The 10,812-nt window shown below is 64.6% G+C and overlaps 3 protein-coding genes across 3 annotated transcripts in view; 2 read left to right on the top strand and 1 right to left on the bottom strand.

Moving 5' to 3' along the window:
- Nucleotides 1-1,047: 1,047 nt before the first annotated feature.
- MNEG_5183 (hypothetical protein) lies at nt 1,048-3,577 on the top strand (the record flags this gene model as incomplete). The annotated part of the gene is made up of 7 exons (XM_014046345.1): nt 1,048-1,309; nt 1,576-1,766; nt 1,984-2,028; nt 2,250-2,324; nt 2,821-3,017; nt 3,268-3,324; nt 3,514-3,577. 7 exons carry the CDS (start codon nt 1,048-1,050, stop codon nt 3,575-3,577), a joined length of 891 nt encoding a protein of 296 aa, XP_013901799.1.
- A 353-nt stretch (nt 3,578-3,930) lies between these two features.
- MNEG_5182 (hypothetical protein) lies at nt 3,931-6,520 on the bottom strand (the record flags this gene model as incomplete). Its single annotated transcript, XM_014046344.1, has 5 exons — nt 3,931-4,206; nt 4,425-4,673; nt 4,990-5,226; nt 5,405-6,352; nt 6,458-6,520. 5 exons carry the CDS (start codon nt 6,518-6,520, stop codon nt 3,931-3,933), a joined length of 1,773 nt encoding a protein of 590 aa, XP_013901798.1.
- Nucleotides 6,521-8,043: 1,523 nt separating this feature from the next.
- The window catches only part of MNEG_5181 (hypothetical protein), a gene marked incomplete at both ends in the record, with an annotated part of 3,979 nt that continues 1,210 nt past the window's right edge, over nt 8,044-10,812 (top strand). Inside the window, 5 exons of the mRNA XM_014046343.1 lie at nt 8,044-8,107; nt 8,417-8,595; nt 8,826-8,976; nt 9,321-9,720; nt 9,948-10,719. Coding sequence (XP_013901797.1) covers nt 8,044-8,107; nt 8,417-8,595; nt 8,826-8,976; nt 9,321-9,720; nt 9,948-10,719 — 1,566 coding nt within the window. The remainder of the gene's footprint in view (nt 8,108-8,416; nt 8,596-8,825; nt 8,977-9,320; nt 9,721-9,947; nt 10,720-10,812) is intronic.

Here is a 10,812-nt window from a genome sequence, read left to right as displayed (position 1 = left end):
ACACATCATCTCTGGCAGCAGGGCGTCCACCATGGCCGAGGCCAGCACGCAGAGATCAGTGATGGGCGGCTCAAGCCTCCGCGCGCCGCGACCGGGAAGCTCAACGGGCAGGATCTGCGGCGATGTGGAGAGGCGGTGGTGAACATCCCCACCCTCTGGCCGTGCCGGGAGCGGCGGCGCTTTAAGGGGGGGTCAGCAGGCAGGTGCAGCAGCAGACCCTTGCCCTGCTGCTCACAGCGATACCAGGTGCCAACGCCTTGGCCCATGCGCCAAACACCCATGCTCCTTGGCCTGCGGGGGGTATGCAAAAGACTGGGAGCAGCGGGTGAGGAACCAGGAGCGGGGGTTATGACAGCGCCGCTCTGCACGGGCTTTCCATGTGGGCAGAGGGAACTCTGTACTTGCTCGGGAACGCGCAGGATGCGGGGGACCAGCGCGCACTCACCCCTGGGGGCGCCCTTAGACGGTCTAGGTAGATTGTCACTCAGCAGCCAGGGCGTCGGTGTGGGTGTGGGGGCCTCCATCATGGCCTCCCTGCTCAGGTATGTAGTGCTCCCAGGGCTTGTTGAGTGTCCCGAGCCTGTTGGGAGCCCCGAGATGAGGGGTGCAAGGGCAGCTGAGGCAGGGACCGTCCCTGGCCAAGCCTGCGGTATATGTTACGCTGTAGTGCCTGGTCAGCGAATTAAGCAGGCACGGCGGCGATGTGGGTTTCAGCTCCGGGCAAGCACACACCGGGCAACAGCGCGCACTGACGCATGTCAGCATGAGCCGTTTCCTCACCAATGGGAAGCCATGTGCGTCACTATGGGTGTCGCAATCTCTTGTGACCTCCATTCTATTTGTTTCAGATCCCCTGCGCTGCAAATCAAGTCAAATTGCGAGATCTGGAGTCGCCGTCTTCTGATCTGGAGCTTTTCTTAGCCAGCCGACAATACAGCACATAAATTTACTTGTGGCAGCACAATGCTGTCTACGCACATTCGACTTGGAACCCAGCTGCGGGGCCGCAGCTGCTCAACCAGCGCAGGCAGCAAGAGGCTCGTAATTATGGCATCTGCAGCCAAGCCCGCCTTGATGGTCAACAGCTGCACTGGCAAGATGGGCCGCGCTGTCGCCGAGGCGGCCGAGCGGGCGGGGCTACAGGTGCTGCCCTACACGCTGTGCGGGGCCGCCGAGGCTGTGCCTGGTTCGAGCATCGAGGTGGCGGGGCAGCAGGTGGCGCTGGTGGGGCCGTCGGAGCGTGACGCTCTGATTGAGAAGCTCAAAGCGCAGCACCCCAACCTTATCATGGTCGACTACACCATCCCGGGTGAGCGGCGACAGGTGAAGCGTCCATGCCGAGCAGCGTTTGTTTCAAGCGACTGCATGGCAGGGCGGCAGCAGGGACGCCAATGGCACATGGCTGCCTGCACACCCACGGCTTGGGCCCAATGGCCGCTCTTGCGGCATCAGCAAGCTGGAAAATGCAGTCACGTGCGGTTGCCAGTTGGTTTATGGATGACCCTGCGCCGCATCCTCTCACGCGCTGCTCGGCCCCCACTTTGCAACTCAACAATCGCTCTCGTCATATCAAAGACGTGATCATGGATATGGCTGCGCTGTATCAGAAGCACAAACTGCCCTTTGTGATGGGCACCACCGGCGGCGACCGGGAAAAGCTGCTGCGGGACACAGAGGTGCGCGCACAAGGGGCGGCTGGGGGTGCTGGCTCCTTCGCGGGCGGAGGACGGCAGGGGGTGCAGCGGCAGGCAGTGGGGGACTATCAGGTGCTGTTAGTTTCAAGACTGGGAGCATGAGTTCTAATTCGGCAACAGTCTGGGTGCCAGGTCTGTGCTTGGCAAGAAGCCCCGGGGGTGGCAGCTGACGGCCTGGTCACCACGGTCACCACGGTCACCACAGTCAACATGGTCAACAGCTCCTTTGGTTGTTTGCGCACTGCAGCCAACCTCATGCACACACGTTCGCCCGCACTCTCAACCCCAGGCCGCGGGGGTGTATGCGGTGATCGCCCCCCAGATGGGCAAGCAGGTGACGCGCGCGCAGCAGAGGCTCGGCCCTTTGCAGCACACCTGCAGCCCCCCCGCCCACGTGCAGCCAGCGCCTTGCCTCTGTTTGGCTGCATGCAGGACGCACAACCAATGCAGGCCCCAGGCTCACCTGTGCATGTGTGCACGAGCTGCCAAGCTGCCCCCCTCTTGTTCAGCCTTGCCCCGTTTCCCGTGTGCCGCCGCCCCTGCGCCCGGCCCCAGGTGGTGGCGTTCCAGGCGGTGATGGAGCTGATGGGGGAGAAGTTCCCCGGGGCGTTTGCGGGCTACGACCTGCGCGTGATTGAGTCGCACCAGTCCAGCAAGAGGGACACCAGCGGAACAGCAAAGGCAAGCCCGCGGCCTGCGTATGTGCATATGTGCATGTGTGTCCGGGGGTGCAGAACAGCAATGGGGGGAAGGTTGTGGACGGGTTTCAAATCAGACTCTTCCTGCAGGATGACAGCGCGTTGGCAAATCGTGCTGATGGGCGATGCGGCAGTCATCATTCGCCTGCGGCTGGCGCCTCGAGGCAGCTTCGGGCCCCATCACTGGCAGGCGCCTGATGCGCGCCAGGCGCCACACGGTGGTCCCACAGCTACGCCCCTGCCCTCCCCCCTACACACACACACACATTGAACGCGCGCACACACACGCGCACACACATACACACACACACACACACACATCCAGCACGCGCGCACACACACACATTCAACACGCAAACAAACACACACACACACACACACACACACACACACACACACACACACGTCAACCCCTGTCTCACGAGCAGGCCATTGTGGGCTCCTTCAAGCGCCTGGGTGTTGACTACGACGTGGAGAGCATCGAGATGGTGCGGGACCCGGCGGCCCAGGTCAGGGACATGGGGGTGCCCGAGGAGCACCTGCTGGGCCACGCGTACCACACGTACAGGCTGGCCTCTGCGGACGGCAGCGTGGGCTTTGAGTTCCAACACAACGTCTGCGGCAGGTGCGCCTTTGGGGCAGGGGCCGGGGGCTGCTTTGTGAAGCCAAAGCTGTGCTGCGGGAGAGGCACAGGCCGCTGCTGTCGCGGCTGTTGCCTTGGCAAGTGCTGCCGCTGTGGCTGATACCGCGCTTGCGGTCACCAACAGCCGCTGCCAACACCAACCGCCGAGGGCGTCCCCGCGGGTTGCAGGCTGCCTTGCTTTTCGTCACAGCGCCGGTCCCTGGCCTTCGCACCCCTGCACACCTTTGCACAGGACTATCTATGCGGAAGGAACGGTGGATGCGGTGTTGTTCCTCGACCAACAAATCAGGTGAGATTACTTGGCTGGGGAGAGGGTTCTGTGTACCTGTGCTGGGCTGCCAGCGGTCGGGCATTATGAGCACGACTGCACAGATGTGCAGCCCATTAGTGGCAGCGGCCACCACCCTGGCGGTTGCGCCTATGCCTGCGTCGTGAGCGCTTTCGCCTTCTTGGCTGCCCTTCCACACCACCGTTGCAGGGCTGGCTCCCAAAAGCGGCTGTTCAACATGATCGACGTCCTGCAGGCGGGGGCCATGCGGTGACGTGCCGCTGGCATCACCTCAAAGCAGCACAGCAGCCCTGGAATGTGTTATAACCGTGAATGCAAACTCAATTGCGCATGTTGCGCATTGATAACACATCATCACAGCATTGCGTGCGTTTTTGTAATCCATGCACGGCACGCATACTACCAGAATCCAGGGATGGCGTCTGTTTGGCAAGCCGCAGGGTCTGGGACCAGAGCAGCACATCAGACCTGCATCGCCCCATAAAATGGAGCAGCACGAGTCGGTAGAGCTACTCGAAGCCTGAATCCCACGCCCTGCATACCTCTCAGCACATCACGATTCGGCCGCACAGGCACCATCACGGATGCAAAGCCACCGTAATCCACTCACAGCGCGAACCCGCGCTGGCGGCCCTCCATGACGGGCGCGTGCACCCATCTGTCGCACTCTTTCAAAGGCTCGTTCAGCTCCACCAGCTTCCGCTGCTTGAAGGCAGCGACCTCCCGTGTCTGCGCCGCAAACAGCGCCGCCTTTTCACGCTTTGCGGCCGCCTTGGCACGCTTTGCATCGGCCACGGCGGCGGCGCGGGACGCTGCGGCAGCGGCCGCCTCGGCAGCCTTCGCGGCAGCCTCCTCCACGCGGCGGGCCTCCTTCAATGCCATCTGTGATGGGTGTCATCGATGATGTGGCCAGTGATGCATCAGCTAGGAATATGAGGGGAACGACGGCATGGTTATGCCTGGGATCCAAACCCCTTGCAACCACTCGAACGACTTGTGCCATGCCTGCAGATGCGCGCGCGCGCACCACTGCTTGACTGCCGCATGAGCGTGCTCAGGCCCCTCATCCGCCCCTCCTTGCCGACAGGGACAGCGCTCACTTGCTGCTGAAGCGTCTGCACCGTCTGCAGCGCCCGCGCCCGCTCGTCTGCCTTCCGCCGTGCAACTTCCCCTGCTTGCCGCGCCTCCTCGGCCGCCAGCGCCTGCGCGGTGGACCGCTCCTCCGCTGCGCGCCGCGCCACACCCTCGGCCTCGAGGCGTTGCCCCCCACCGGCCAGGAAGCGCTGCCGCTGCTGCTCTCGCCGCGCCTCCACTGCCGTGTCGCGCCATCGCTGCGCCTCGTCCATCGCCTGGCATGATGTGTCATGAGGCAAGGTGCATGTCACGCGCATTCAAAAGTGCTTGGCAGTGACCAAGGGGGTCGCTGGCATGAAGTGCCGGGCAGGGGGAACGGAAGTGGGGGAGGCATGCGTGCTATCGACTTGCCAGTGAGCACCATATGGCTTGGGTGTGAGGCTTGCGGAATGCCATACACGCGCCACACAGGAACCTATGCATTGATACATCCCCGACAGCCACCCGACCTCACAAGCGTCCCCACTGAGCACCGATGCCTCACGCCCCAACCCACCCCGACCGACCCCGACATTGCAGGGCGCGACCCACCGCCATGCACTCCCGGTTGAACCTCTGCTCGGCCTCAAGCCTGGCAGCCGCGGCCGCCTGCTTGGTGGCGGCAGCCACCTCCTGCGCCGCGGCGAACGCTGCCAGACGAGCCCGCTCCTCCGCCGCGCGCTGCTCCGCAGCCGCGCGCTCGGCGGCCGCCTGCGCCTGCAGCTCTGCGCGTTCAAGTGCCGCCTCGCGGGCCGCTGCCTCGGCCTCCTCCCGTCGCCGCTCTGCCGCCTGTGCCGCACGACCCGGGGCATACAGAGGTGTGTACCAGGAGGATAGTGGCGCTTCAAGGAGCTGGGCCTACCGTGTACTACTTTGCTCACTCCAGGGCAATGTGGCCATGACAGATGGCCACCTGCGAGCGACTCCCAGCCAATAACTGCCTGAGTGACGACCCCAACGAGCTCACCTCGCGAGCCTGCCCCGCCAGCCGCTCCCTGAGCGCCGCTTGACGCGCAGCTGCCGCGACCGCCTCCGCCTCCTCCTCAGCCCTGACCTTCCCGATCCGCTCGTCCATCTCCCGCACCTCCCTCCCCCGCCGCTCCGCCTCGGACCGCCGCCGCGCCGCGGCCTCCTCCAGCTGCGCCGCCAACAGCGCGCGTGTCGCCTCGCGCGCCGCTGCACGGCCGCGCGCACGTGCCTCCGCGTCGTCCGCCGCCTGGCGCTCCTGGATGCGTGTGATCCTGGTAAAGTCGTTCTCCAGGAGGCAGGCCTTGACCGGGATCAGGACAGTCGGAAGGTCGGCGGGCACAGGCGCCAAGGGAGGGGCGCCGACCACAGCGTTCGGCCGCGCCAACCTTCCTGCTCCCCTTGTCCGCACACCAATCACTTGACTCGTGGCTCCGCCCAGTGCGGCCTGCTGCTGCGGCAGCAGCTGCTGCTGCTGTTCTGGCTGCCCGTCCACATCGGCGCGCTCTCCGCGCCTCTGCCGCTGCTCGTGCTGTTGGCCCTTGCACGACGCACGCCCAGTGGGAGCCTTGGACGCAGCGCGCCCGTGGGTGACGCGTCCATCGCCCTGGCTGCCGCTGCCGTCGGCGCAGCTGTGTCGGGGGGCTGCCTGGTCGTGGCGCAGCACCACACGCCGGATCTCCTCCTTCAAGGCCGCCAAGTCGAGGGCACAGCCGCCGCTGCCGCAGTGCAGCACCGGCTCACCGCTGCTGACAACGCCGCTGCTGCCCGCCTCGCAGCCACAGCCGCTGCGCCGTGCGGCCGCAGCAAGCAGGTATCGGTCGCACAGCCGTGCAGCGCGCCACAGCGCCTCGCACACGCCACTGCTGCCGCCGCTGTCGTTGCCGCCGCTGCTGGGGACCTTGCCAGCGCGCTGCTGCGCCGCCCTGATTCGCGACACCAGGCCGGTCTGTTGGCATTACATTGCAGAGGTAACAGACAAAGTTATTAGAAGCACAACTACCGGCAGTGTTACGGCTCCTGGCTGCACTTGGCGCGCAGTTGCATACCGTACCGTACCCAGGGTCAACGTGCGCACCACTGGTGGCGTGAACGATTTCAGGGAAGCCGGTTTCATGTTCTTCTCGAACCAACCTTGAGTTTTCTTACGACTTCTTCTTCCATACTAAACAGTCCGATCTCCACCTTCAACGCAGACTCGAGCTGAGATTCTCCGCTTCGCTTTGACGGCCCCTTGTTCGACGTGTGTAAGATACGGAAACGAACAAGCACCATTTAATCCAAAGATGAGTACGGTCACCAGCAACCCATTGCTGCTTGCTGAGGCCATGACCTCCTGAGCGGCAGCTGCGCTGCATGTGTCGAGAGGAGACGCACCCCGTGCGAGGCAGTGACGATCAGGGTACTTGCGGGTTGCTTCCACCAAACAGCTCAACAGTAGGGCAGCGCTTTCTTGTTTGTGCTCAAAACAAACATGGCGCGCGAAGCGGCGGTGATCCCTAGTTGCAGAGGCGCAAATGCCTCTCAGCTCTCAATGCGCCTGCCTCTAACTTGTGTCGCTGAACCGTTTGTTGAGACCTTCACTTCATCGGCCGATGCACCCTGCCCCGCTGCGAGCATGCAGGGCGCGCGGCGCCACATTGCTGGCTTGCCACTATCTTGTGCGACTTGGGGCGGGGTGTTAAGTTCCAATGCGCTTGGGGCGCCTTGTTCGGGGGTTGCGCAGCACTTTGGAGAAGGTCAGTGTTCTGCGATCATAGCGGCCTGTGCGGCAGGGCTGAATAGCGGGGGTTGTGGGCTTGTGCACTCGGCACTCCGGTTGCACCCAGGAATGGGAGTGGACCCTCCATTTGTGTGCGCACTGTTGCTTCCAGTTCCCTCCAAGGCGCCTTGATGTCATGTATCTTGCTACCGCCGGCTGGTCCGTGGGGCGCTCCGTGCTTGCCAACACTGTGGGTGTGAACGCTTGCCATGCTGCGAGTGTGGAATGCTTGTGCGCGTGCTTCCCCTGTCCACCCTTGCAGATTGGGCCGACGGGCTGTGGGGCTTGGCGGGTCCGCCTCGTTGCATTTGCCAGCTCTCAGCCTGGCCGCCATGTTGCATTTGCAGCGACACACCGCCAAAGTTCAAAGCTTGCTTTGGCGAGCGTGACCATCTCCAAAACTTCCAAGTGGGAACCTTGCAGCATAAACGTTTCATCCCACAGCAACTGCACCCCGCCGGAGCGGCGCCCGTGATCATGCGTGCCGGCTGGTTGCCCGGCGGCCGCGTCCTCCTGGTGCCACTGGCGCAGTTGTGCTTAATTGAAATGTACCCTGCAGCGAGGTACGCCCTATCCCCCCTTCCTGTGAATCACCTTGCTGGTACTGCATAAGCAACGGCAAACGCCCCAAGTCACACCCTGTCAAGGCCTCACCCCCGCTCCCTGCGTTGGCTGCCCGGCTGCCTTCCCCCTCAGTCCCCCATGCCCACAATGCAAACGCACACGACCCAGCCTTGTTCAAACCTTCAATTTTTCTCGAAATTGGTTCTCAGCCACTTGCAGCCCGCAGCTGACCACAGATCGAGAGCGCGCGAGGGACGCACCAGGGTGGGGCCGACTTAGCAAGGCCGCGTCCGGAGGGAAGAGGAGCCACGAAAATGCGTGGGCTCAGTGTGGTGGTTCTGGTCGCGCTGCTGGTGCAGGGGTCCTGGGCGAGTGCAGGTGCGCCAAGAGACAGACATGAGGGAGTCCGTCTTTTGCCCGGGTCGGGCACGGGTGACACATGGCGCTGTGTCGCCTCCTATATTATTTTACTGGAATAACCAGTCGTGAAGCTGAACGAACGGCTGAGGAGGGCGGATGCCGAGGGCACCAAGACCCTGGCAGGACGCGCAACCCACATGCCCGGGGGAGCCAGCGTGGTGGCCCGCGATCGCTCGCAAGGATTCAGGAATCGGTTGAAACCGATTCCAAGCTCCGTAGCCGGCCCCACACTCCCCCGTTGCGCACCTGCCCTGGCTCCTCAAACAGGCGGCAGCGCCGCTGCGAAGATGGCACCGTCGGAGTGCATCCAGAAGCTTTCCGACGCAGCCAGCAGCTGCAGCTCTTGCCTGAACCGCGCCAACAAGGTTGCATACCAGCGGTTGGAAAGGCTATTTGAGGCTCGCAGCAACATCCGCTTGGATGTGGGGCGCTTCTTCCACCTGGCGGTGAGCTCGCTCCCCCCACTCACCCCCCGGCTCGCCTCGCAGTACAGGCGGCCTGCACCTGTGTGTACTGTTGGGGGTCGGCAGTCTTGGAACGCTTGGCGAAATAAGCGATGGGTAGCCGAGCATGCGCCATACAGCAGCATCCACGGCGCTCGTTCCACCCCGTGCCCAATTTGCCAGACCTCCTCACACTCCCCACCCGCTGCGACTGCCCACACCGCGCGCCCCAGGTGGGTTTCTCCCAGGACGCGGTCAAGACACCTGAGGCGTGCTGCGCGGCCGCTGCCAAGGTGTTTGACCCGAAGTTCCAGGCGGACTGCGCCTGCCTGCCGGACGTGATTCAGCACACCAAGCACTTTGACAAGGAGCTGTTTGACTACTGTGAGTCACGGCGGCAGCTTCCTGCTGAGCTTTGGGCTTGGTGGGGTGGTGCTGCTGATGGCTGTGCCGACAGTCCCTTTCTTCTGGCCGATGGCTTGAGCGGCGGACCAAGGGATTTGCAGCCGCGACTCGTGGGTGCCGCAATATCTGCCGCGCCGCGATTTTTGCCGCGCCAGAGCTGCACGCTTCACTCAGCAGTGGCTGCGTGGCTCCATTTGCACCCGCCCGCCAGCTTCATGAGGTTCTTAGCCCAGGCAAGGTGACGGTCACCCACTCAAAGCAGGCCTGCATCATGACATCACGCGCCGCATCGCCACAACCTGTCACTCCTTACAAATTTGCAGACTTTGACTTTTTGTCGGCGAGCTGCCCCCTCGAGGGTGCGCAGCCATGGCAGACGTGCGGCCTGATCAACAACATGTTCATCACAAAGGTCACAGACGCGGTCATGGTGATACCAGACTGGGTGGAGCAGGCGACGGGCGTCGGCGTCGGCGTCGGCGCCGTGGTGGCCAGCCACACGTCGATCGTCGGCCGTCGGAGGCGCATGCAAGAGGGCAAGGGCGCAACGCCGCCGCTCGCAGGCCCCAAGCAGCAGCAGCAGCAGCAGCAGCAGCAGCAGCAGCAGCAGCAGCAGCAGCAGCAGCAGCAGCAGGTGCAGCAGGTGGCGGCTGAGTTGCAGCTGCAGCTGCAGGTCGCGGTGCCGTCACTGACTCCTGCCGCGCCCAACGGACAGTGCAGCGTGTGAGTTGCACGGGATGAGCGTTTGGGAGCATGCGCATGACGAGTGGCCGCAGGCCAGGGCTTGTCTCATTGGGTTTTGACAGACAGGCAGGGGTGGTGGCGAGTTGCACACTCAAAAAGCATTCCAGCCATTCCCGCGTGGGCCGCAGAACGGATGGACCGCTGGGGCCTGAAGCCGTTCTAAACCTTGACAATTGCGCCCGCCCCGCCTCATCCTGCCATCGCAGCCGCTCGGCCGGCCTGCGGGTGGCCCGCAACAACGGCACCGCGCCCTTCTACTTCCTCTGCCCCGCGGGCAAGGGCTACTGCGACGACGGCGGGTCGTGCGTCTTTGGCCGCACCAAGACAGTCACAAAGGGCGAGTGGGCGACCTGCGAGCCCCTCCAGAACTGCGGCGCGCCCCTCGACCTCTCGGGCTGCTTCCCGGCCGCAGCCACCGTCCGCGTGGCCGGCGGCGGCGCCAAGCGGATGGACGAGCTGCGGGTCGGCGACAGGGTCCTCGCGGCGACGCCGGCGGGGCGGCTCGAGTACCAGGACGTGTACTTCTTCGGCCACAAGGACGCGGCCGCGACCGCGCGCTTTGTGCGGCTGGAGCTGGCCGGCGGCCGGGCGCTCGAGCTGACGCCCGACCACTTTGTGCCCGTGCTGGCGGCCGGCGTCGCGCCCGGCCTGGCGAGCGCGCGCATGACGTACGCGCGAGACGTGGCGGAGGGAGACACGGTGATGGTCCTGGCAGAGGGCGGCGGCGGCCTGCAGGCGGCGGCCGTGGTGCGCGCGTCGCACATGCGGCGGCGCGGGCTGTTCAACCCTTACACCCTGGGCGGCACGATCGTCGTCGACGGCGTGCTCGCGTCGGCGCACAGCAGCTGGGTGCTGGACGGGACGTTTGGCGCGGCGGGCGCGTCCGCGCGGCTGCCGGCCGCCTACCAGGCGCTGTTTGCGCCGCTGCGCGCGCTGTACCGCATGCTCGGCCCCGCGGCCATGAGCGCCGCATGCGACGTTGTGGCAGCGATGGCGGCGCGCTTAGGCGCGGCCGCGGCACCGCTGAGCAGCGGCGGGGCCGCAGCTGCCACCGCGCCCGCGGCCGCAGCC

Source organism: Monoraphidium neglectum (genome assembly GCF_000611645.1).
Source record: "Monoraphidium neglectum strain SAG 48.87 unplaced genomic scaffold scaffold00759, whole genome shotgun sequence".
Classification (NCBI taxonomy): Eukaryota; Viridiplantae; Chlorophyta; class Chlorophyceae; order Sphaeropleales; family Selenastraceae; genus Monoraphidium; species Monoraphidium neglectum.
The sequence above is the reverse complement of the archived record's forward strand: the minus strand, read 5'-3'. Positions and strand labels throughout refer to the sequence as shown.